We start from the raw sequence: 26,938 nt of genomic DNA, 5'->3' as shown, positions 1-26,938 counted from the left end.
GTGCTCCTGTACCTCTTGCATGATGGCAGCAATGAGAAGAAGGCATTAATGCAAATGGTAGGGTCCATAATTATGGATGTTACCTTCCTAAGACATTGACTCTTGTAGATCGCCTTGGTGGTGGAAATTGCTATACACATGATAGAACTTGCTAAGTTCACCAATCTTTTGTGCTCCTGTTCATTTAAGTACATCTGTGTTGCTGGTCAGCAACAAGAGAGAATCCCAATCTGAACTCCTTGTGGACTCCCAGTGTGGAAATCGAAGAGGCAAGAGAGAGACGAGAGGTAAGAGGCCAGGACTTGGAGCTTGACTGGTTGTGAGATAGTAAACATTGAACTGTAGTTAATGAACCACAGACTGGTATGTATTCTGGTTGTCTGGAAGGTCTGTAGCAGACCAGGTAGTCTGTTGTAGACTTATTGAAGCGATAGGTGAAATGAAGGGGATTGAGTTCTTTGCTGATGCAAGAGCTGATTCGAGTCAAAGCATTACAGTACAATGAACTAACAGACATTCATTGTTGAGGCACATCACTCTGCTCTGCTTGAGCATTGGGAAAATTAATGCCATCTAGAAATAGGTGAGAACATCAAACCACAGAAACAGGAGGCTGAAGATGTCCCAGAACACTCCAGTCAGTTGGTCATTTCAGATTTCTTAAGTGCTTGACGAGATATGGGACAGGAACCAGAGTGCCAAACAGAGAGTGGTGTGGTTGTAGAGAAAGATGTTGTTAACACTGCATACAAAGTAGGAGCCAAAAGGTTGAGCGTGGTGAAACTAATGTTCTGAACTGTGTATATTCCAAAGCAAGGAGTATTGTAGGAAAGGTGATGAGCTTTGGGCATGGATGAGCACCTGGAATTATGACATTTCGGCCATTAGTGAGCCTTGGTTCCAGGAGGGACAGGACTGTCAGCTCAATGTTCCAGTGTTTTAAACATGAAACAGTGGGAGGGATTAAAGGGGGAGAGATGCATTAGTAGTCAGGGAAAATATCATGGCAGTGCTCAGGCAGGACAGACTGCAGAGCTTATCTAGTGAGGCTTTTTGGGTAGAATGAAGAATAACAAAACGTATGACCACGTTAATGAGATTATATTACAGACTACTCAACAGTCCAGGGGATTTAGAGGAGCAAATTTATAAAGAGATTGCAGACTTGCAAGAACCATAATGTTGTAAAAGTAATCTTAACTTTCCACATATTAGCTGGGACTCCTATAGTGTAAAAAGGCTAGATGGGATAATGTTTATCAAATGTGTTCAGAACAGTTTCCTTTATCAGTATACACCAATCCCTACTAGAGAAAGTGCGCTATTAAACCTCCTATTAGGGAATGAGACAGGGCCAGTAACAGAACTTTGTACAAAGGAACATTTTGCATCTAGTGATCATAAGGGGCTATTAGTTTCAAAGTAATTATGGAAAAGGATAGGTCTGGTTCTTGGGTTGATATTCTGATTTGGAGAAAGGTCAATTTTAATGGCATCAGAAAGGATATGGCAAGTGTGGATGGGGACAGGTAGTTTTCTGCCAAAGGAGACCTTCAAAAGTCAATTTGAAAGTAGAGTGTTTCTATGTTCCTGTCAGAATAAAAGCAAAGATAACAGGTTTAGAGAACCTTGGTTTTCAAAGTTATTGATGTTCTGGTTCAGAAAAAGGAGACGCAAAGCAGCTATAGGCAGGTAGGAACAAACTAGAAACTTGAGTATAAGAAACACAAGAGAATATGCAAGAAGGAAATCAGGTCTGAAAGAAAGCCTGAGGTTGCTCTAGCAGACAATGTGGCAGTGAATCTTAAAAGCTTCTACAGATATACTAAGAAAGCAAGAGACAAAACTGGCCTGCTGCAAGATCAGAGTGGTGATCTATGTGTGGAGCCGAAAGAGATGGGGGGAAATCTTAATGGATTTTTTGCATCTGTATTTACTTTGGAGATTGACAGAATCTATAGAAGTGAGGCAAAGCAGCAGTGAAGTTACGGTCCCTATACAGATTACAGAGGAGGCGGTGCTTGCTGCCTTGAGGCAAATCAGGGTGGATAAATTCCCAGGGCCTGGCAAGGTGTTTCCTTGGACCCTGTGGGAGGGTAGTGCAGATGGGTCCTAGCAGAAATATTTAAAACATCTCCGACATGTGGCGGAGGATTGGAATATAGCTAATATTCCTCCATTGTTTAAGAATGGCTCTAAGAATAAGCCAAAAACTTATAGAACAGGAAAACAGATTATTATCTGAACGGTGGCCGATTAGGAAAAGGGAAGGTGCAACGAGACCTGGGTGTCATTGTACACCAGTCATTGAAGATGGGCATGCAGGTACAGCAGGCGGTGAAAAAGGCAAATGGTATGTTGGCATTCATAGCAAAAGGATTTGAGTACAGGAGCAGGGAGGTTCTACTGCAGTTGTACAAGGACTTGGTAAGACCGCACCTAGAGTATTGTGTGCAGTTTTGGTCCCCTAATCTGAGGAAAGACATTCTTGCCATAGAGGGAGTACAAAGAAGGTTCACCAGATTGATTCCTGGGATGGCAGGACTTTCATATGAAGAAAGATTGGATCGACTAGGCTTATACTCGCTGGAATTTAGAAGATTGAGGGGGGATCTTATTGAAACAAATAAAATTCTAAAAGGATTGGACAGGCTAGATGCAGGAAGATTGTTTCCGATGTTGGGGAAGTCCAGAATGAGGGGTCACAGTTTAAGGATAAAGGGGAAGCCTTTTAGGACCGAGATGAGGAAAAATTTCTTCACACAGAGAGTGGTGAATCTCTGCCACAGGAAACAGTTGAGACCAGTTCATTGGCTATATTTAAGAGGAAGTTAGATATGGCCCTTGTGGCTAAAGGGATCAGGGGGTATGGAGAGAAAGCAGGTACAGGGTTCTGAGTTGGATGATCAGCCATGATCATACTGAATGGCGGTGCAGGCTCGAAGGGCCGAATGGCCTACTCCTGCACCTATTTTCTATGTTTCTATAAGCCAGTGAGCCTGATACCAGTAGTGGGAAATTATTGGAAGTAATTCTAAGGAACTGGATATAAGAGTATTTGGATGGACAGGTATGATTAGGGATAATCAGTATGGCTTTGTACATGGTAGGTCACGTCTAACCAACCTTAAGAGTTTTTTGATGAAGTTAACAAAAAAGTTGATGAAGGCAGTGTATGGGAGGCTGGTCAAGAATGATCAAGTTGCTTAGCATCAAGATGATTGAATTAAATTGGCTTCACGAAGAAGGTCAGAGGTTGTAGATGGCTGCCTCTCAGACTGGAGGCCTGTGAACAGTTGTATGCTGCAGGAATCATTTCTGGGTCTTGTTTGTCATCCATATCAACAATCTGGAATGATGCGGTAAATTGGATCAGCAAATCTGCAGTTAACACGAAGACTGGCATTGTAGCGGACAGCAAGGAAGACTATCAAAGCTTGCAGGGGAAGCTAGACCAGCTAGAAAAATGGCCCACAAAATGACAGAATTTAATGAGGACAAGTATGAGGCATTGCTCTTTGGAAGGACCAACCAGGGTAGGTCTTACAGACAGACAGACATACTTTATTGATCCTGAGAGAAATTGGGTTTCGTTACAGTTGCACCAACCAAGAATAGTGTAGAAATATAGCAATATAAAACCATAAATAATTAAATAATAATAAGTAAATTATTCCAAGTGGAAATATGTCCAGGACCAGCCTATTGGCTCAGGGTGTCTGACACTCCGAGGGAGGAGTTGTAAAGTTTGATGGCCACAGACAGGAATGACTTCCTACGACGCTCAGTGTTGCATCTCAGTGGAATGAGTGTCTGGCTGAATGTATTCCTGTGCCTAACCAGTACATTATGGAGTGGATGGGAGACATTTCCAAGATGGCATGCAACTTGGACAGCATCCTCTTATCAGACACCACCGTCAGAGAGTCCAGTTCCAGCCCAAACAACATCACTGGCCTTACGAATGAGTTTGTTGATTCTGTTGGTGTCCGCTACCCCCAGCCTGCTGCCCCAGCACACAACAGCAAACATGATAGCACTGGCCAAAACAGAACATCTTCAGCATCGTCCGCCAGATGTTAAAGGACCTTAGTGTCCTCAGGAAGTAGAGATGGCTCTGACCCTTCTTGTAGACAGCCTCAGTGTTCTTTGACCAGTCCAGTTTATTGTCCATTCGTATCCCCAGGTATTTGTAATCCTCCACTATGTCCACACTGACCCCTTGGATGGAAACAGGGGTCACTGGTGCCTTAGCCCTCCTCAGGTCCACCACCAGCTCCTTAGTCTTTTCCACATTAAGCTGCAGATGATTCTGCTCGCACCATGTGACAAAGTTTCCCACCGTAGCCCTGTACTCAGCCTCATCTCCCTTGCTGATGCATCCAACTATGGCAGAGTCATCAGAAAACTTCTGAAGATGGCAAGACTCTGTGCAGTAGTTGAAGTCTGAGGTGTAGATGGTAAAGAGAAAGGGAGACAGGATAGTCCCCCGTGGAGCCCCAGTGCTGCTGACCACTCTGTCTGACACACAGTGTTGCAAGCACACGTACTGTGGTCTGCCAGTCAGGTAATCAATAATCCATGACATCCATCCACCTACATCACTGTCAGCTTCTCACCCAGCAGAGCAGGGCAGATGGTGTTGAACGCACTGGAGAAGTCAAAAAACATGACCCTCACAGTGCTCGCCGGCTTGTCCAGGTGGGCGTACACACAGTTCAACAGGTAGACGGTAGCTGTGTAGCAGGTTACACAGTGAGCGGTATAGTACTGAGGAGTCTGGTGGAACAGAGAAGTCTGTGAATACAAATCCAAACTTCCTTGAAAGTGGCATCACAGGTAGATAAGGTCATAAATAAAGCTTTTTGCCACATTCTCCTTCATAAATCTACGTATTGAGTACAGGAGTTAGGATGTTATGTTGACATGGTATAAGATGTTGGTGAGTGGATTATTGTGTGCAATTTTGATCACATATTTACAGATTGAAAGAATGCAAAGAAAATCTACAAGAATGTTGCTGGAAGTTGAGGACCTGAGTTATAGGGAAAGGTTGAATAGGTGAGGGCTTTATTCCCTGGAATGTGAGAAGATTGAGGGAACACAAAATATTAAGAGGTATACAAAATAACAAGGGGCATAGATAGGGTAAATACAAACCCACTGAGGTTGGGTGAGACTAGAATTAGAGAACATGTGTTAAGGGTGTAAAGTGAAATGTTTAAGGGGAACATGAGGCAGAACTTCATGCCTCAGAGGTTGGTAGGAGTGTGGAATGAGCTGCCAGTACAAGTGGTGGGTGTGGGTTCAATTTGAACATTTTGGAGAAATTGGATAGATACATGAATAGGATGGCTATGGAGGGCTACGGTCCAGGTGCAGGTCAATGGAATTCAATTGAACTGAATTGACTTCATTACTTACATTCCTCATATAGATGAGGAGTAAAAACCTTTACATCTCTGTCTAAATGTGCAATGTACAATTTATAGTAATTTATAATAAATATTATGTACAGCAGGATAGTCAATATAACATAGAAATACAGTTGTGTCAGCATGAATTAAGCAGTCTGACTAGGTAGGTTAATGGTTTGACACAGACTAGATGGGCCAAAGGGCCTGCTTATGTGCTGTGGTAGTCTATGACTCTATATATCGTTTGGGCCTAAAGCTTTGCAAGGGTTCACCATCCTGAAGGATGTTCTAACGTCAGCCTCCAAGACTGAGATCACCGTGTTATCAGGTGCAGCAGGTACTTGCAAAGGTGTAGTATTAATGTCTTTCTCAAAGCATGCATAAAAAGGCATTAAAATCATCAGGAAGTGATGTGTCATTGGTGTTTATGCCATTTGCTGTCACTTTGCAGGAAGTGATGGTGTGAAAATCCTACCACAGCTGCTGAGCATCTATTGGTGTATCCAGCTTTATACAGAATTGTCGCGTTGCTCTCTTGATAGCCTTTCAGAGGTCATACCTGGACTTTTCAAAGGTCTCTGGGATTGCCAGTTCTAAACACCACAGATCTAGACCAGCAGACCACGAATTTCCTGGTTCACACAGGGCTTCTGGTTTGGGAAGATCCAGTATGTTTTTGTGGGCACACACTTGTTCACACAGGTCTTAGTAAAGTCAAAAAGACTCAGAGGTCCAAAGGTCTATTTATTATCAATGTTATGTATTCATATACAACTCTTGGATTCCGTCCTCTCCAGATAGCCATGAAATAAAGAAAGAAGAATACAGAGCAACATCAAACCCACCCTCCACACAAAGAACGGCATCCCACCCATCAATCACCAAACCCTCTCCACCTGCACAATACAGAATAAGAACATCGACCCCAAACACCCTTATCCCTCGCACAAAACAGAACAGAAAACTCAACACTCAAACAACCCCTCTCCTACATCAAAAGGAACAAGATTATTGACCCCTCCCCCAACACCCTCCTGTCGCACAAGAAAATAGAAAGTAATGGGCGAAAAACATAGAATATAAAAGCCATTAAGTCTCAAAAAGACCACAGTCCATAAACGCAATAGTCCAACCCATTACGCAGAACCACAGTAACGTCTTCCTTCGTGAACCAAAAGAGAGACACCACATGAGAGGCCTGTCAGCCTGCCACAGCAAGCCATGCAGCAGTAGGCCTCTCACACACTCCTTCTCAGCAACGTTCAAAAGGAAGGCAGTTGGTGCTGAGCTCTCACTGGCCTTCGGCATTGACCTCAATGTTACAATATTCCTCGATGCTTTAATTAGCGATTAATGGACGCTTTAATTCCTGAAATGGAGTCGAACATTGGCTCATGCCCATCTCAAAGTATCCTCACCTTGAGGCCATCTGAGTACGTGCCGGAATCCTCTTAAAGACAGCAAAGCGCTGGATCACTCAAACGATCTCTGGACTGTAAATCACAAGTTCTAATAGTTCCAGAAACACATTTACGAAGAAAAACATGCAAAAGTAGTAAAATAGACATTTTCATGATCTATCTGGAAGATGTTGACTGAGGAAGTGTTGTACACTGGTGTCAACTTGAGTAAAGTCGGTGATGACTTGGCATATTTGGTGAGATCCATTGGCAAATCCCTGAATAGGGTCCAGTCCATTGATTGAAAGCAATCCTATACACACTCCTCCACTTCTCATGATCAAACTTTCACGATCAGCTTCACTGGTGACACACACTTCAGACTTGACTCATATGCAGGAATCAGAAGCACAGCCATGTGGTCAAATTTCCCTGAGTGCAGGTGTGGGATGTCTCAGTAGGTGCTCTTGATAGTGGTATAGCAGTGGCCCAGTGTGCTAGGTCAAGACTCAATGGATACTTTCCTATTGACAATTAATTTTTCTTAATATTTTCAAATTTTGCACTCCTATCTTCAGATTCTTGGTATAATCACTCCATAATAATTTAACATCTTTTTTTTGTTATTCTCAGAGGGTCTGCAGGCTCAAGTTGCAGCCCTCAGAGGAGCCACTGGGTCCCGATGCTCTCGGAGCTGTTATCGAAATTATTAGATTGGACTGTAGTTGATATTGACCAATTCAGTTCTAGGTTTTTTTTTCCCCGTGTTCTCACCCATCCTTTCTTGTTGCTGATTGTTGGGTTGGGGTTTGGAGTTTGTTCTATTGCTGTTTCTCCAAGCGGGTGATCGGTTAGTTTTTGTGCGAGGGAGTGTTTGATGGGGTTGAGTTTTGTATGTTTTTATTTTTTTAATCTTTGTGTGGGGGAGATTGATATCTTTCCTTCAGCTACTTATATGGTTTTCTGTATTTAACGGCTATCTGGTAAAGACAAATCTCAGAGATGTATTCTGCATACATACTTCGATAATAAAATGAACTTTTGAATCTCTAAACTCCTTGTGATACTCCAACTTAACCTCTCCCACAAGGCCATCCCATCAATTTCCCTGATTTTTGGCACTTACCTACAAGTAGCTATCATTTACCTTAGCCAATACACCTACCAGTATGTTTACAGGGTGGGTGGGATGGGGGAGGTGGAAAGAGGGGGTCTAGAACACCTTGTAGAAACTCAACCCAGTCGCAGAGAGAAGGTACAGAGCACACAGACAGCACCAGAGGTTGAACAGTGCCACTAGAGCTGTGAGATAGCAGCAGTGGCACTACCCACTGTACCATTATCCCAACCAAGAAGCAGGGACTGAAAAGGCCAAGAATGATCAAAAAGAAGATTGTAAATGGACAGCCAGAGGGAATCTTCATTTCCTCCCATACTAGTGTCACATAGAATAGAAATGTTAAGAATTAAAAAGACCTGCCTTGTTACACCTGACGTATAGGTGTAGAAATAACACATTTAATTACCACCTTTTATAGTTTACTTTAAATATAACAATGAAGTAACAATTATGAACTAAATGAAAAAAATGCATCATTTAGCTAGTCAATACACAAGAGTGTAAACGGATTGCACTGACTTGATCAAATGCAACTTCCCAGGATCTGCAAATATTCTCATTCTCCCCAGATTAAGGAGTGAACAAAGTGACAGTCCATTAATGGAACAAGACTAGACTTTGAATGCATGATAATGGCAACAACTGCCAGCATTTCAAAACACCTTCAAACTTTCTTGCAGCTTTCTCCAAGTGAATCAAGAAAAAAATATTTGAAATGGCATGAATTTAATGTACAAATTGATGCCACTTGAAAATACCCAGGAAGTGCCAGGTTCGAATGATGCTCAAAATTACAATTTCTTCATGCATCTCAAATTATGTGTTTTAAGCTTTTTACTACTGCTTTATTTATGATATTCTTGATTTGACCATAACTGTATTGCTGTTCCTATCGTTACGTAGTATACCAGATGATGCTTATAAAACTATTGCTTCTTACTTGCAAGTAATTTGGAAGCAAGAATGTTGGTGCACACCATACAGACATCTGTTCTGAAACCAGACAGTAACAGACATTAAAAAAGGGCACAGGATTACTAGACTTATGTGAAATTACTGACAAATTCTGAGCCATGCTTGCCAGACAAACATTCATTAATATGCAATAGTCATAGGAAAGAAAAGGACAATGAACAATGAACAAGTTATTTACCTGATTGAATAATGATCCACTCTCTGAGCAACTATCCATGGAGTAACTAGTGTGCTGCTCATGCTGATTTTTCCTGTGTTGTTCTTCTTTCATCAGTTGATCTTCTTCAAACTTATTAATCAGGGACTCAACAACTACAATCATATTACTTTTCAATGATTGCATCATATCCTTGTATCTGAAACAAAACGATTTCCCATGAAATTATCTTCCATTCATTAACTTTTCCATAATAGTTCTTAGTAATTTTATGAAGTTTAATTTCTTTTCTGATGGCTTGGAAAATTTGAACATTATGTCAAGTACAAAAACTGCTAGAATCTATTATTAAGTGAGTGTAACTGAGTACGTAGAAATTAATAATAGGAAATGGTAAAGTAACATGGATTCCCAAAGAGAAAGCATGTTTGACTAACTTTCATTTTATTCTGGTTGTAACTAGATATAAAAAGGTTGTATATTTGACTGCATTGCACCTTTGTATGAAAAGACCAATGCCCTTGAATGGAAAATCCTAAAAAAAAAAGTGGAGGAGAGTCCTGCCGAAGGGTCTTGACCTGAAATGTTGACTGCATTCTTTTCCATAGATGCTGCCTGGCCTGCTGAGTTCCTCCAGCATTTTCTGTGCGTTGCCTAGATTTCCAGCATCTGCAGATTTTCTCGTTTGTGAAAGATTTTTGAAAGACAACCACAGAACCCCAAGAACGAGCGCAGAGCACTCACAATCTGGGGCCTCGGCCACGTGGTCACCTCTTCTATCTTAGCCGGGTCTGTAGCTACTCCATCCCACGAGATTATGTGCCCAAAATAGCTAACAGACATCTTGCAGAACTGGCACTTGTCCAGGGAGAGTTTTAACCCTTCCTCCTTCAGTCAGCTTAGCACCTTCGCTTCATGTTCTTCCAAGGTGGATCCGAATACTATCAAGTCATCCAAATACACCACCACTTCAGGCAAATTCATATCCCCCACCATCTTCTCCATGACCCTCTGGAAGGTGGCAGGGGCTCCCAATATGCCCTGGGCATCCTTTCAAACTGGAAAAATCCCAGAGGGCATATAAATGCCCCGTCTTCTCTTTGTCGGCCTCACTCATCGGGATCTGGTAATATCCACTCCTCAAGTCCAGCACACTAAACCACTTTGCACCACTCAGACAGGCCAGTGCATCTTTGACCCTCGGGACCATATACTGGTCAGAGACAGTGCGCCGGTTCAGGATCCTATAATCCACACACATGCATACCTTTCCATCCTTCTTCTGGGTCACTACCATTGTGGATGCATAAGGGCTTCAGGATTCAGAGATGCCCCCAGCTTCCTTCAACGTACGCAGGTGCTGGTGCACATCTTCCACATCTGCAGGAGCCAGTCGCCATGATCTCTCTCTAAACAGGGTGTCCTCAGTCACCCAGATGGCATGGCGAGTGCTCTTGGAACAGCCCACATCAAACTCACCAAGGGAAAGAACATCTTCCAGCTTCAACATCTTCTCCACCAACCTTTGCTTCCCAGCCGGTGGCACAGGAGAGTCCCCAAAGTTAAAGGCCTCAGCAGTCAGCTTTCCTCTGTTTTCCAATAATTTCCCCCCAGTGGGCCTAGACATTACAGTCACCGGGAACAAATGCACTAGCGGCATCCCTCTCTTAAAGGAGATTTCTCTCTTTGTAGTGTTCCTGACAATCACAGCCATCCTGCTTGCCAGTACCACCGAGGGCCTCTGCACTTCAGGCCTCACCAGCACCCCAGCGGGAAATCACGACTCCCCCGTCGAGGTCTTCCGGGGCGCCCACTAAAAGGGCCTCACAATCAGGCACTCAGGGAAATCTGGGGGTTCCCATCACTCTCACTACTTCCCTGGGCCTTACTTATTACCTTAGACTTTGACTGGGTGCACCACACAGTCCCTCGCTTAAATTCAGTATCCAGCCCAGGATGGCTCTGCACTTCCTCAAAAGCAGCTCAAAACACTGGGTGCACAGCCCGGGTCTCCAAAAAGTTCTCACCCGCCCTTTCCTGTCAGGTCCCCATGAGCTTCTGCACCACAGGGGTGTTGGTCCCCACCAGAATTGAGGCACCCCCCGTCAACCGGGTCTGGACAAACCAGTACTAATGTCTCCAGAACTTCGGACACTCCCACATCGGCTTCTGAAAACTCCAGTCTCACTGACAAATACCCATCATACAGATAATCACCAGCACTGACTCCCCAAATCTCCAGCGCACTGAATGGGGTCAAGGGCAAATGCTTTAAATACTGGTTGTAAAAGGAACAGTATAGTACCATGACCTGTGACCCAGTGCCGAGTATGGCTTTAGCATAGTTTCCTTCTATCCGTAGCGACACGCTGGATCGGGGTCCCACTAACCCTTCCGGAATCGGGTCTTTTACTTTCGGGGGTTCCTTGGTACAAGGGAACGTGCTCCCCTAGAGACACCAGGCTGTTCCTTCACTGGGTCTCCTCTAAGTTTCCCAACACCTCTCCCTGCTTGGATGCCTGGGGACTTGCCCCGAGGGGGCTCCCTGCCACTCACATACTCTCCGAAAATGTCCCTCTTTCCCACAGTTATAGCACACCCCCTGCCACTCACATTCCCGCCAGAAGTGTCCTTCTTTCCCACAGTTATAGCACACGCTACCAGCCACCCCTCTTCTCACGGACCCCCCGCCACTCGCAGCCCTCTGCGCTGTCCATCCTGAGGGGGGAAGCCCTCCCTACCGACCTCTCAGTTCTCAGCTCGGCCACCATTTCCTTTATCAATTTCCGGGTGGAGCCGGCTCCGATCACTTCCCCACCAAGGGCTGCATCTGAGGATTTCACCCTACTGACATTGTCCTCCCACAGCCTCAATGCGTTCTCATCCCCCCTCACGTCTCTGATCAACTGAACGAACGTCGGAGGAGGGCACGTTTTATAGGACTGCCAGAGACTCCAAGCAATCTTGTCCTCAGCCTGGACATTCCTAGTTACCTGATCTATCCTTAACTGATCCACTCGCTCAGCCCAAATGACCCACCCCCTCCCCCCCCCCCCCCCCCCCCCGGCGCCGCAGCCCACTAAGCTGTCTCTCTAGCTGAAAAAGGTACATGGAGAGCTTCTCACCCTGCTCCTGACTCATGTTTTGAAACTCGCTGAAGAGCTCCCGGTCATGCCAAAAACACTTTCCAAGGCCTTGAGATAGTCATTCAGAGTGACAGCGGGCTGGTTATCCTTCACACCGCGCACTACCCCAGCCGCCATTCCCCACAAACTTTCAACCAATCGCTGTCACTTTTCCTCGTCCAAGCACTGCCACTCACTTAACAACTGCATCATTTGCTCTATCCACGTCTCATAATCCTCTTCACCTTCGGGGGTGGGTGTTATCCCAGAGAAAATTCTTATCCTCTGGCAGGGTCCCTCTGCCTTTCTCGCCTGGGAGGTAATGGCAGATGCCAATTCAGAACTCTCGCCTTTCGCTAAGGGGCGGGAACTAACCAAATGATACAGGTATACAAGATATTAAGAGGAATAGATAGAGTGGACAGCCAGTGCCTCTTCCCCAGGGCACCACTGCTCAATACAAGAGGACATGGCTTTAAGGTAAGGGGTGGAAAGTTCAAGGGGGATATTAGAGGAAGGTTTTTTACTTAGAGAGTGGTTGGTGTGTGGAATGCCCTGCCTGAGTCAGTGGCGGAGGCAGATATACTAGTGAAATTTAAGAGACTACTAGACTGGTATATGGAGGAATTTAAGGTGAAGGGGATATATGGGAGGCAGGGTTTAAGGGTCGGCACAATATTGTGGGCCAAAAGGCCTGTACTGTGCTGTACCATTCTATGTTCTATGTTAAGACGACAGGTTTTTCTTCAGCAGTTTGATCGAGGCATGACTACTGTTCAAGTGCATGGACGTCAGCGAGTTAGACCAGAGAGAAAAGTTTAAAAAGAGGACAGCTTTATAGAGCGGGTGACAGAGTAGATGGCTTTGGTGATTAACGGGTCGATACAAGGTAAGGTACTTGTGAGCCACAGGAAATATGTCTGGGAGGTCGGTGTTCTGTACTGGGTGTCAGATGTAGGAAGTCCAGGAGACTCCCAGCCTCCCAGACAGCCACATCTATGCAACGTGTGTCCAGCTGCAGATCCTTAGGGACCGTGTTAGAGAACTGGAGGTGCAGCTTGACGACCTTCGTCTGGTCAGGGAAAGTGAGGAGGTGATAGAAAGGAGCTATAGGCAAGTAGTCACACTGGGGCCTCGGGAGACAGATAATTGGGTCAGGAGGGGGAAGAGCAAGAGTCAGATACAAGAGAGTACCCCTGTGGCTGTCCCCCTTAACACTCCTGTTTGAGTGCTGTTGGGGGGGGGGGGGGAACGACCTACCTAGGGGGAATAACAGTGGCCGCTCCTCTGGCACAGAGTCTGCCCTGTGGCTCAGAAGGGTAGTGAAAGGAAGAAGGCAGCAGTGATAGGGGACTCTGTAGTTAGGGGGTCAGACAGGAGATTCTGTGGATGCAGGAAAGAAACACAGATGGTAGTTTACCTCCCAGGTGCCAGGGTCTGGGATGTTTCTGATTGTGTCCACGATATCCTGAAGTGGAAAGGTGAACAGCTAGAGGTTGTGGTACATATTTGTACCAATGACATAGGTAGGAAAAGGGAGGAGGTCCTGAAAACAGACTACAGGGAGTTAGGAAGGAAGTTGAGAAGCAGGACCACAAAGGTAGAAATCTCGGGATTACTGCATGTGTCATGCGACAGTAAGTATAGGAATAGAGTGAGGTGGAGGATAAATACGTGGCTGAGGGATTGGAGCAGGAGGCAGAGATTCAGATTTTTGGATCATTGGGACCTCTTTTGGGCAACAGTGACCTATACAAAAAGGACAAGTTGCACTTGAATCAGAGGGGAACCAATATCCTGGCAGGGAGGTTTGTTAACCCTATTGGGGAGAGTTTAAACTAGAACTGATGGTGGTGGTGAGAACCGACCTGAAGAGGAGGAGGACAGGATGGTTGGCTCACAAATAGAGAAAGCTTGGAGACAGTGCAAGAGGGAGGATAGGCAGGTGATAAAGAAGGGATACGCTCAGACCAATGTTTTAAGATGTGTCTACTTTAATGCAAGGAGGATCAATGCAAAGCAGATGAGCTTAGAGCGTGGATCAGTACTTGGAGCCATTACAGAGACTTGGATGGCTCAGGAGCAGGAATGGTTACTTTGAGTGCCAGGCTTTAGATGTTTCAGAAAGGACAGGGAGGGAGGCAATAGAGGTGAGGGCGTGGCACTGCTGATCAGAGATAGTGTCACGGCTGCAGAAAAGGGGGAAGTCATGGAGGGATTGTCTTTTGAGTGCCTGTGGGTGGAAGTTAGGAACAGGAAGGGGTCATTAACTCTAGCAACATACACAATTGCTGGTGGAACGCAGCAGGCCAAGCAGCATCTATAGGAAGAAGTGCAGTTGACGTTTCAGGCCGAAACCCTTCGTCAGGACTAACTGAAAGAAGAGATAGTAACAGCAATAAATTTCAAAGTAAAGATAAATGTTGGCCTTAACAGCAAGAAAATTTGAATACAAGATGAGAGGTCCCGTACATCAATTATACAGATTCCTGCCAAGACCCCATCAGGAATATTTTGTGCAGGTCTGGTACCTCTACTTAAGGAAATATATACAGTACTCACAACATAGGGATTGATCAAAGGTTCACAAGATGCATTCCTGGGATAGTGATTTATCTTATGAGGACAGTTTACGCAGATTGGCCTAAACCGCCCTCATTTTGGGAGAAAGAGAATTGATCTCATCGAAGCATGTCAAATTTTTCTGAGGATTTACCGTTTTGATGCAGAATTCATGTTTTTTTTCTGTTTAAGGTGTGCAGAACCAGAGGTAATGGTCTCAAAATAAACAGTCAGCTACTTGTGACAAAGATGAGTCTACAACTCAAACACCTTGCAATGAGTTCCCAAAATGAAGAAGATGCCTGCTATCCTGCAACATCTGACAGATCTATGGTCTCCCAAAATCCTTACTGTATGTGTGGGCTGCACATAAGTCATGCATTTCTAAACTGAGGAAAATTTGTATGCATGATAGTAATCAGATTGTACAGCACAGAACAAAAGCTCTTCAGCACGATATCCATGCCAACCATTATACCAAGCTATAGTAATCCTACTCACTCACATTCAGTCCATGGCCTTCAATGGCTGGTGATTCGAGTGCTTGTATATATGCTTCTTACAGGTTATGTAAGGATCTGCTTCTACCATCTCTTCAGACAATGTGTTCCCAATTCCAATCTTTCTCCATGTGAAAACTTCCCTCCCACATCCCCTCTAAAGGGCCGACTTTAAACTCAAGCACTTTTTGTCTTACCACCACAAAGAAAAGATTCTTACTGTCCACTTCGCCTGAGGCTCGCTATATGTGATACACAAGCCAAGATAATATGATATGGAGATCAAGCTGTTGCCAATGCAGCAGGCTTCCCTCTCCACTCACCTGATGTTTCCAAAGGAGGCTGATACAGTTTGGCACCGATGCTGTCACAGGAGTTGCTATTCAGCTTTGAACTCAATGTAGAACTGCCTTAGTTACTACAACTTTGGATTTTTCCTTAGGTTGACTCCTGAAGCCTTATCCATAAGAGGGAATAGCAGTGGAGGTTTGAGATCAGAGTTTTCCTTCTCCTGGATGAGCTGCCAAACACGGCTGATATGACCGATCTGCGCAAAGTGACTGATTTTAAGGTACCAATAACCCATCTTTGCCTCTTCTCCTATCAGGAGAAATGTTTCCTCTGGGCTTAGTAGCTAAGCTATACACGAAGACCAGAGGTTCGGCTTGGCTTTTAGAGGTTATGTGAGATACACGCCATTGGCAGCATTTTATAGATAGGAATTTACCTCCACTGCATCCCCCGGCTCTGACAACGTTCTATCTACCGTTCTATCTAATCCCTTCTTAATTGTATATTCCTCGATCAGTTCAATTCTTAATCTTCTCCACAACAGAAAAATAATCCCAGTTTATCCAATCTCTCTTAACAAATGAAATTCTCAAATTTAGACAACATTCTGTCAAATCTCCTCCACATCCTCTCCAGTAAAATCACAAGTTAATATCAAAAACCAACTATCATTTCTAGTTTTGAAGCAAGATTTAAGTAAGCTTATGCATGTCAAAAAGCTAAATTTTGCCTCCTTAGTAGCCTTTTCTAAGAAAAATAGGGAAGAATTTCTGAAGCAAGCTGCATATAACTTACTCTTTCGATTCTCGAATGCTTCTTGTAACTTGTTGAACAAGTGTATCTTGACCAGAAACTAAAGTTCTGCTGTCTCCAGTACATTTCTCAGTCTCTTTCTCAATCACGGAGCCCAGTACTTCATCAATATGGTTCCGCAGGTACTTCACCAATTCATAACTTAAATTTCAGAAAATAGACAAAAAGAAATTAATACTCATACCACATAAAATTAGTAAGTTCTCCAAATTAGTTTGTTAGTTTATTAATGTGTACCAGAAACACTTTAATTGATATTGTAAACTGCATAAGTCATAACATGTTGAAAAAGCTTTCTACATAATTCTTACTTAAATATAAAAGATAAATATACTTTATATGCACATATTGCAAACAATATTATTTCTTTCTAACTCCACATCAATAATGGTGAAAAAGATGTCACAATCTACGTTTGTATGTTATTCAAGGAGTAAAGATATTTCTAATTCTACTTTCATTGCCCTTATGTAGTATGCAACTTATTATTGGTATCTGTACAGAATTGCAAATTATGTTCCTTGAGAAAGTATTCAGTCCCCACAGCAATTTTTAAATTTTACTGTCTCATTTCCTAAATTTTAAATATACTTAAGATTTTTGAGCTAATCTACAAAACATAGTGCATCATGTCAAATCAAAGTAAAAATTCCAAAACCTGTCAGCTAAAAATTAAAAACCAAATTTGTAAGGCTGAAAAAAATCTTCATCCCCTTTATAACCACTATGCTAACTTTCCTCAGGTGCAATATACTATTACCTTTCCAACTCACCCAATTTGTTAACGTAGAAAACTTGATGATCAAGCAACTTGTTACCAGGTGGTCCCCATTATCTTTGTCATTGGTTGGTCAAATTAATGCTATTAAGATGATAGTATTGCCCAAATTTTTATAATTATTCCAAGCATTACCAGTTTTTATTCCTAAATCTTTTTTTGATATTATTGACTCCAAAATATCCTCGTATGTGTGGCAGAATAAAAATCCTAGATTAAGTAAAAAATATTTACAGAAGCCTAAGAAGGAGGGTGGTTTGGCTTTGCCAAACCTGAGATTTTACTATTGGGCAGTTAATATTCGATATTTAATATTTTGGACACAAGAATCGATTATAGTATCTTGCCCATAATGGGTAAATTTGGAATGTAAATCTGTACAAGACTTCTCATTGTTTTCTATTTTAGGATCTTCGCTTCCTTTTGCTTTATCTAAATTGAATAAACAAATAATCAATCCTATAGTTAAACATACATTACGAATATGGTTTCAATTTTGTAAATTCTTTGGCTTGAATAAGTTTATCTTATCAAGCTCTATTATATCTAACTTTTTTTTCTGCCCTCTTTTATGGATCAAGCCTTTGTATTATGCAAAACAAAACAAAACAAAAGTGTATGGGACATTGGAAAAAAAGTTGAATTTCCCCATGGGGATGAATAAAGTATCTATCTATCTATCTATATAACATGTTTTCGTGATCTTTTTTAGACAATAGTTTTATGTCCTTTGAACAGCTATCTAATAAATATAATTTGCCTAAAACTCATTTTTTTAGATACTTGCAAATTAGAAATTTCTTGAATAACATGTTACAGTTTTTTCCGAAATTATGTCCAATGGACATTACGGAAAATTTTTTAGCTCTGAATCCTTGCCAGAAGGGTTTAGTAGCCATCATTTATAATATGATCATGAAAGTACAGCCAGAAGTATCAGGAAAAATTAAGAAGGAATGGGAAAACGAACTTCATTGTCTTATACCCACTGAGCAGTGGGAGAAAATTTTACAATTAGTCAATTCTTCTTCTATTTGTGCTAAACATGCCTTAATACAATTTAAGGTTGTACATAGGGCTCACATGTCTAAGGATAAACTTGCTCGATTTTATTCTTATGTTAATCCAACCTGTGACAGATGTCATTCTGAAATTGCTTCATTGACCCACATGTTTTGGTCTTGCCCCTGCTTGCAAAATTATTGGAAAGATATTTTTGATATTATTTCAAAAGTTCTGAATATTTAATTGCAACTGCATCCTATTACTGCAATTTTTGGTTTACCAACGGTGGATAATAGTTGTTTATCCCCCTCAGCTCGGTGGATGATTGCATTTGTTACGTTAATGGCTGGAAGATCTATCCTATTGAATTGGAAAGAAATTAATCCTCCAACCATATTTCAGTGGTTTTCTCAAACTATTTGTTGTTTGAGCTTAGAAAAAATTAGAAGTGTTGTTTTTGACCCTTCAATTAAATTTGAAGAAACTTGGAGACCATTTATTCAACATTTTCATATGAGCTAAACTGACTTTTCCTAAACCTTACTTTTATTATCCTTAATTATTTGGATGGAGGTACAGAGTTATTGATGCTGCTCAGTATACTTGACATAATGCAATGGCCCATGTTGGTTAGGTTTTTTTTTGAGGTTTTTTTTTCCTTATTTACTCCTTTTTTCGTAATTACTATGAGTTTGGAAGGTTATTATATATGGATTATCATCTATTTGTATTTATACTTTAACCTATTAATTATGTATTCTCAAACTCTCTGTATCTATGTTTCTCATATGTTTGTTTAAAATTAATAAAAAGATATAAAAAGAAAGAAAATTTGATGATCATGTCTTCAATGAATTCAAAAGAATAAATACTGTAAGGTCCAACAGTATGGTAGATTTTCAACAGGCCAAACCAAATTGTAGGGAAAAGAGCATTCAAGACAAGTTAGAGAAATGATAATAGAGAAGCACAAATCTAAGGACGGGTACAAGACTATCTCAAGGGCACTGAACTTACCTTGGAGCTCAGTGCAGACTATCATGAAAAAGTGGAAAAATTATGAAACCACAGCCACACTGTCTAGGTTAGGCTGTCCCTCTAAACTCAGTCACTAGAGAAAAATTGCACTTGTTAGAGAGGATACAGCTGCATAAGTCAGTGGCTGCATCTGGAGATTAAGTTCATGGGTCTACAATCTCTAAGGCCTTGCAAAAAAAAGTATTTCTGGAAGGGTGGCAAGGAAGAAGCCCAAGCTTTAAAAAAAAACATATTCTTGCTTGTAAAGACTTTACAAAGCATCACTTAGAAGATACTGCAAAGATTTTGAAGAAGGTCTTGTGGTCAGTTGAGACTAAAGTAGAACTTTTTAGCCTCAACACTAAGCAGTCAGTACATGTGGTATAAATCTAATACTGTGCAACAACCTGGTAACATCATCCTTACTATAAAGTATGATTGAAGTAGCATCATGCTCTGGAGATGATTTTCAGCAGCAGGGACAGGAACTCTAGTCAGGATTGATGTAAAGATGAACGCTGCTAAATATAGAGATCCTGTATGAAAACCTACTAGGCTCTTCCAGAAAGCTTAAACTGGGGAGAAAGTTCACCTTTCATCAAGTCAATGATCCAAAGCACACTGCCAGAGCAACCACGGAGTGGCTTCAAATGAAGAAAATTGATGTCCTTGGGTTGTCCAGTCAGAGTCCTGACTTTAACCCGATTGAACATCTCTGGCAAGACGTCAGGATTGCTGCCCACCATCACTCCCCAACTAAGCTGGCACAGCTTGAGCAATTTGCAGGGAGGAATGGGCAAATCTTGCTCCATCATATTGTGCAAATCAAATAGAGACTAATCCAAGTAGTCTACTGACTTTAGTAGCTGCTAGAGGTAGTTCAACTAAATACTGAACAAAGGGGGATGAATACTTTTGAATTGCTGACTTTTTCAGTTTTTAAATGTTTAGTTTTTCATGCTTTTACAGTCTACCCTGTTTTGAGGCCCCATTGTAGGGGAAAAAAACGCAGCATGTGATTCACAAATAAAACTTCCCAGTTAAATTGGTCAAAATCTCAGCTAAGTTTATGTGAACAAAGTGTTGGGGACTGAATACTTTTACAAACACTGTAGGTGATTAAAATACAATTGATTTAAATTTCATTACAGACCAAATGTTTTTCAAGCAAAAAGTTCAGACCAAAAATAGAGTAATTTACTTTAATAGATGACACAAATGTATTTTATTAAATTAGTAATCAGCATATTTAATTCAAAGGGAAACAATAATTCACTTCATTTTCTCTATGACATTGTACACTGACAACCAAGATTACTCCACTTAGAATTTCTGTAGAAAATAAATGAAAATCCAGAGATTGCAGGGTTATTTAAACTAATAATCTTGGTTTTCTCCATATACTACCAATATATTATTTGCAAGTTTTTACTAAATACCTCAATACACATTGCACATTGATAAATGTCAGTTGCAGCAACAATTCAGAAACCAGGCCAACAAATCTGAGCTCTAACCATATTTTTAATTCACAATCCAAATCATCCAGTAATGTCATTTCTTAACATACTTATGAAAATTTTCATCTGTTTCCTCCAAGTGTAGCAAGATCTCCTCTGCACATTCGAAGGAAGGTGCACTCATGATTCTCTCCTTTATGCTCTTCAACAGCTGTCTAACCAAAGACTGAAGACCCAAGCCATCCTCACTGGAAAAATGGGGCATTTTGCTGTAAACAATAATCAAAACAATCATAATTCTAAGCATGAAAAATACAGTCTGCTATTGATTTACAATTTATATAATTGGTATGAGAAAGTGCAACAGAAATAACTAAGTGGAAAACATGAAATTAATTTCTCTCATGAGATAATCTCAATTAGGTATTTTGAACTGAGCAACAAAGTATATGCTATCTCCATAATAATCAGACACCAGGCATGAAAAAATATAAACACAGGTGAAAGGCCTTGACAGAGCGGATGTGGAGAGGATGCTTCCTATGTTGGGAGAATCTAAGACCAGAGGACACAGCCTCAGAATAGAAGGGTGTCCTTTCAGAACAGAGAAGTAGAGGAATTTCTTCAGCCAGAGAATGGTGAATCTGTGGAATTCTATGCCACAGGCAGCCATGAGGCCAAGTCTGTATATTTAAGCCAGTAGTTAACAGATTCTTGATTGGGCAGGACATGAAGGGATTGAGGGGAAATGGCATGAGATTAGGCTCAGAGAAAAATTGGATCAGCCATGATAAAATGGCAGAGCAGACTCGATGGGCCAAATGGCCTAATTGTGCTCCTACATCTTATGGTCTTATGGACTAATGTACTATGCAGAATAGAAAATGTGCTTCAAGAAAAAAGTGTTAGAACTTGAAATAAATAAATGTATCCTGAAAATCCCATCTCCATCAATGTTAGTACAAGCAGACAAAGCTAAGAGACACTTCACCATGTGCTCGTATTCATATTTTTTCAAGTTAAGTTAGAAGAATTTGATTTCCAGTTTTCTACTTCATGTATTGATAACAGTGCTTTGATTGGATAGATGGAGATTCCTGTTATGAAGTTTTCAAAAAAGACTACAGAGTTCAACAAAGGAACCATTTACACAGTTGATTAGAATCTAGCATGATACTTATCTTGGATAACAACAGATGACAAAAAAATAACACTTATTAGCACATATATACCCATCTCTATAGTAATACCACTTTGACCAAACAGAAGCAACATTCAGTGATATATATGAAAGTTAGCAACCAAAACTCTCAGAAACAATTCTACAGCTGACAGCAGGAATCAAGAACACCCTCAATTATGTCCAAAGTTCAAAGAAAATTTATCATCTAAGTACATACATCACCACATACAACCCTGAGATTCATACTTTATGGGCATACTTAATAAATCCAATAACCATAATAGAATCAATGAAAGAAGTCACCAACTGGGAGTACAAAAAGTGAGCAAAAGGCAGCAAACTGCAAATACAAAAATAAATTATAATAATAAAAAAAATCAAAAATATGAGATTAAGAATCCTTGAAAGTGAATCCACAGGAACATTTCAGTGATGGGAGAAGTGAAGTTGAGCACGGATATCCCCTCTGGTTCAAGGGCCTGATGATTGAGTGATAATAAGAATATAAGACACAGGAACAGAACTAGGCCATTCAGCCCACCAAGTCTGCTCTGCCATTCCATCATGGCTGATCCTGGATCCCACTCAATCCTATACATCTGCCTTCTTGCCATATCCTTAGTTTCCTAATCGGTCACGGAAGAAGAAATAGTGAGGCATCTGGAAAGAAATGGATCCATCAGGCAGACACAGCATGGATTCAGAAAAGCAAGTCCTGTTTGACAAAGTTACTGGAGTTCTTTGAAGATATAACAAGCACAGTAGATAGAGGGAAACAGGTGGATGTTATTTACTTGCATTTCCAGTAGGCATTCGATAAGGTCTTACATAAAAGACTTGCCCATAAAATAAGGATGCATGGAGTTGGGGTTGATACGTCATTATGAATAGAGGATTAGTTAATTAATAGAAAGTTGAGCCACATGGGTGTTTCTCTGGTTGGCAATCAGTGGTGAGCAGTGTGCCGCAGGGGTTGGTGCTGAGCCAAAAATGTTCATGATAAACATTAACGATCTGGAAGAAGGTACTGTATCTAAGTTTGCTGATGACACAAAATTGAGTGGAAAAGCAAACTGTGCAGAAGATACAGAGTCTGCAGAGAGATATAAACAAGTAGGTGGCCAAGGGTCTGGCAGATGGAGTACAATGTTGGTAAATGCCAGGTCATCTACTTTGGAAGGAAAAATGGAAGATCAGATTATTATTTAAATTAAGAAAGGGATAGGTAAGATAGACAGGAAAGTGGTTTCCACTGGTAGGTGCAACTAGAATTAGGGGCCATAGTCTCAAGATTCAGGGGAGTAGATTTAGGACAGAGATGAGGAGGAACTGCTTTTCCCAGAGAGTGGTGAATCTGTGGAATTCTCTGCCCAATGAAGCAATGGAGGCTACCTCAGTAAATGTATTTAAGACAAGATTGGATAGATTTTTGCATTGTAGGAGAATTAAGGGTTATGGGGTAAAAGCAGGTAGGTGGAGATGAGTCCATAGCCAGATCAGCCATGATCTTATTGAATGGCAGAGCAGGCTCGACAGGCCAAACAGCCTACTCCTGTTCCTATTTCTTATGTTCTTATCTCAAAACATCAATCAACTTCGGCCTTAAATATAACCACGGACTTGGGGTCCACCACAATTTGTGGCAGAGCATTCCACAGGTTCACTATTCTGTCTAAAAAAAATTCCTTCTTATCTCTGTTCCAACAGGTCGCCCCTCAATTTTGAGGCTGTGCCCTCTAGTTCTGTATACCCTCACCACAGGAAACATCCTCTCCACATCCACTTTGTCTAGTCCTTTCAACATTCAGTAGGGTTCAATGAGAAACCTCCCCCCCCCCCCAGTATTCTTCTAAATTCCACTGAGTACAGGCCCAACTTTGCCAAACGTTCCTCATATGTTAACCCCTTCATTCCCAGAATCATTCTTGTGAACCTCCTCTGGACTCTCTCCAGGGCCCAAAACTGTTGACAATACTCCAAGTTAGTCCTAACGAAGGGTCTCAGCCCGAAACGTCGACAGCGCTTCTCCCTATAGACGCTGCCTGGCCTGCTGCATTCCACCAGCATTTTGTGTGTGTTGCTTGAATTTCCAGCATCTGCAGATATCCTCATGTTTGACAATACTCCAAGAGCAGCCTGAATAGTGTCTTATAACGCCTCAGCATTATCGCTTTGTTTTTAAATTCTATTCCCCTTGAAATAAATGCCAACCTTGCTTTTGCCTTCTTTATCACAGAATCAACCTGTAAATTAACCTTCTGGGAGTCTTGCATGAGGACTCCTAAATCCTTCTGCACCTCTGATGTCTGAACCTTCAACTCATTTAGATAAGTCCGCACTATTGTTCCTTTTATCAAAAAGCATTATCGTATATTTCCCAACAGTGTATTCCATCTGCCACTTTTTTGCCCATTCTTTTAGCTTGTCTAAGTTATGCTGCAATCACATCATTTCCTCAGTACTACCTACCCCTCCACCTATTTTTGTATCATCCACAAACTTTGTCATAAAGTCATCAATTCCATTACCCAAATCATTGACAAACAATGTGAAAAGTAGCGGTCCCAATACTGAACCCCAGGGAACACCACTAATCACTAGAAGCCAACCAGAAAAGGCCCTCTTTAATCCCACTCACTGCCTCCTGCCTGTCAGCCATTCCGCTATCCATGCCAATATTTTTCCTGTAATGCCTTTGGATTTTATCTTGCTAAGCAGCCTTCTGTGTGGCAACTTATCAAATGCCTTCTGAAAATTGAAGTAGATGACATCCACTGCCTCTTCTTTGTCCATCCTGCTTATTACTTCCTTGAAGAACTCTTGACAGATTTGTCAGGCAAGTTTTCCGTATACAGAAACCATACTGACTTTGACTAATTTTATCATTAGTCTCCAAGTACTCCAAAACCTCATCCTTAATAATAGACTCCAACACTTTTCCAACCACTGAGGTTGGGCTAATTGGTGTAAACTTCCTTTCTTTTGCTTTCCTGCCTTCATGAAGAGTGAAGTGGCATTTACAATCTTCCAGTCCTCCGGGACCATGCCAGAATCAAGCGATTCTTGAAAGATTATGACCAATTCATCCATTATCGCTTCAGCAACCTCTCTCAGGACTCTTACATGTAGTCCATCTGGTCCAGGTGACTTACCCACCTTAAGACTTTTGAGTTTGCCTAGTACTTTTCCTTTGTAATAGCAACTGCACTCACTCCTACTCGACACACAGGCATACTGCTAGTGCATTCCACAGTGAAGACTGATGCAAAGTACTTATTAAGTTCATCTGCTATTTCTTTGTCCCCCATTACCACCTCAACAGCATCATTGATCAGTGTTCCAATATCAACTCTCACCTCCCTTTTACTCTTCATATAACTGAAAAAACCTTTAGTACCCTGCTTTACATTATTAGCCAGTTCGCCCTCATATTTCATCTTTTCCCTTCTCTTTCAATATTTTTATTAATTTCTACATAGAAGAATACAGAGTACAAGATATATATTATAAGTCAAAAAAGATAAAATAATACCAAATACATTATATTTGAATCACACTTGCAATCTCATTACCCTATATCCATGTAAATTAAATTGTAATATTGAAATGTAATAATTTTATTACTTTAACAGCAACTCAAAGGTTTTGAAAATAGTTCAAAAATGGTCCCCACAATGTTTGAAAGTCTTGACTAGATTCAGAAATTAAACAACGGATCTTCTCTAAATTTAAGCACGACATAACATCACGTAACCATTGAGCGTAAGTAGGCGGAATTACATCCTTCCATTTAAGCAAGAGCGCCCTCCTAGCTATAAGAGAAATAAAAGCCAAAACGTGCAAATCAGATGTCTCCAAAATAATACCTTTTCCTCCAACAATACCGAATAAGGCAGTCAAAGGGTTAAGCTTAAAATTTACTTTAAAAAGTACAGAGAAAGTTTGGAATACTTCCTTCCAGTATTTTTCAAGACTCAGACATGTCCAAAACATATGAGTTAGTGAAGCTTCTCCATTGCTACATCTATCACAATCGGGAGATATATCCGAATAAAAACGAGATAGCTTATCCTTGGTCATGTGGGCCCTATGAACCACTTTAAATTGTAGGAGGGAGTATCTTTTCCCTTCTTATAACTTTTTTTAGTTGTCTTTTGTTAGATTTTAAAAACTTCCCACTTTTGTGTCCTTATATGCCCTTTCCTTGGGCAGTCCTAAATTTCCCTGTCAGCCACAGCTACCTACCCCTGCCATTTGCAAACTTCTTCCTCTATGGGACATATCTATCCTGTGTCTTGTGAACTATTCCCAGAAACTTCAGCCATCTCTGCTCTGCTGTCATTATCACCAGTATCCACCTCAAATCCACCTGGGCAAGGGCCTCTCTCATGCCTCTGTAATTCTAGGTTATTACACAACGTCTAATCTAAGATGGCTTTTCCCCAAGTAGGCTCAAGCACAAGCTGCTCTAAAAAACCATCTCATAGGCATTCAACAAACTCCTCTCTTGCGATCCAACACCAATCTTGTAATTCCCAATCCCCTTGCATATTTAAGACCCCCATTGCAATCGCATCATTACCTTTTTTACATGCCTTTCTCAACTCCCTTTGTAATCTCAACCCCACATTTGGAGATCTATATATGATTCCCATAATGGTTTTCTTACCCATTCCTGAATCTGGTATTTTTTTAAACTGTCGTATTTAATTATCACAGCTTACAATGAATTTACCAGGAGTCACAATTGTTACTTTCTTATAAGCTCATTGAAGGACTGAAGAACTGAAAGGAGAGATACTAAGAGATTTGAAAGTAGCGGGGGGAGGGGGAAATGCAAAATGATAGGAGAAGACTGGAGGGGATGGGATGAAGCTAAGAGCTGGGAAGGTGATTGGTGAAAGTGATACAGAGCTGGAGAAGGAAAAGGATCATGGGATGGGAGGCCTCGGGAGAAAGAGGTGGGGGGAATAAGCACCAGAGGGAGATGGAGAACAGGCAGAGTGATGGGCCTCTTTCTCCCGAGGCCTCCCGTCCCATGATCCTTTCCCTTCTCCAGCTTTGTATCACTTTCACCAATCACCTTTCCAGCTCTTCTTCATCCCACCCCCTCCAGTCTTCTCCTATCATTTTGC

The 26,938-nt window shown here is 41.5% G+C and overlaps 1 protein-coding gene across 3 annotated transcripts in view; it reads right to left on the bottom strand.

The window, feature by feature from the left end:
* tbc1d32 (TBC1 domain family, member 32) overlaps nucleotides 1–26,938 on the bottom strand; it is a 220,380-nt gene that overhangs the window by 190,772 nt on the left and 2,670 nt on the right. For all 3 annotated transcript variants that reach the window (XM_073057379.1, XM_073057381.1, XM_073057380.1), the window contains exons 2-4: nucleotides 20,731–20,889; nucleotides 16,343–16,501; nucleotides 9,091–9,268 (exon numbers count right to left, since the gene is read on the bottom strand). In XM_073057379.1, the coding sequence (XP_072913480.1) occupies nucleotides 9,091–9,268; nucleotides 16,343–16,501; nucleotides 20,731–20,889 (496 nt within the window). The remainder of the gene's footprint in view (nucleotides 1–9,090; nucleotides 9,269–16,342; nucleotides 16,502–20,730; nucleotides 20,890–26,938) is intronic.

This window comes from Hemitrygon akajei, chromosome 9 (assembly GCF_048418815.1).
Source record: "Hemitrygon akajei chromosome 9, sHemAka1.3, whole genome shotgun sequence".
Taxonomy (NCBI): domain Eukaryota; kingdom Metazoa; phylum Chordata; class Chondrichthyes; order Myliobatiformes; family Dasyatidae; genus Hemitrygon; species Hemitrygon akajei.
The sequence above is the reverse complement of the archived record's forward strand: the minus strand, read 5'-3'. Positions and strand labels throughout refer to the sequence as shown.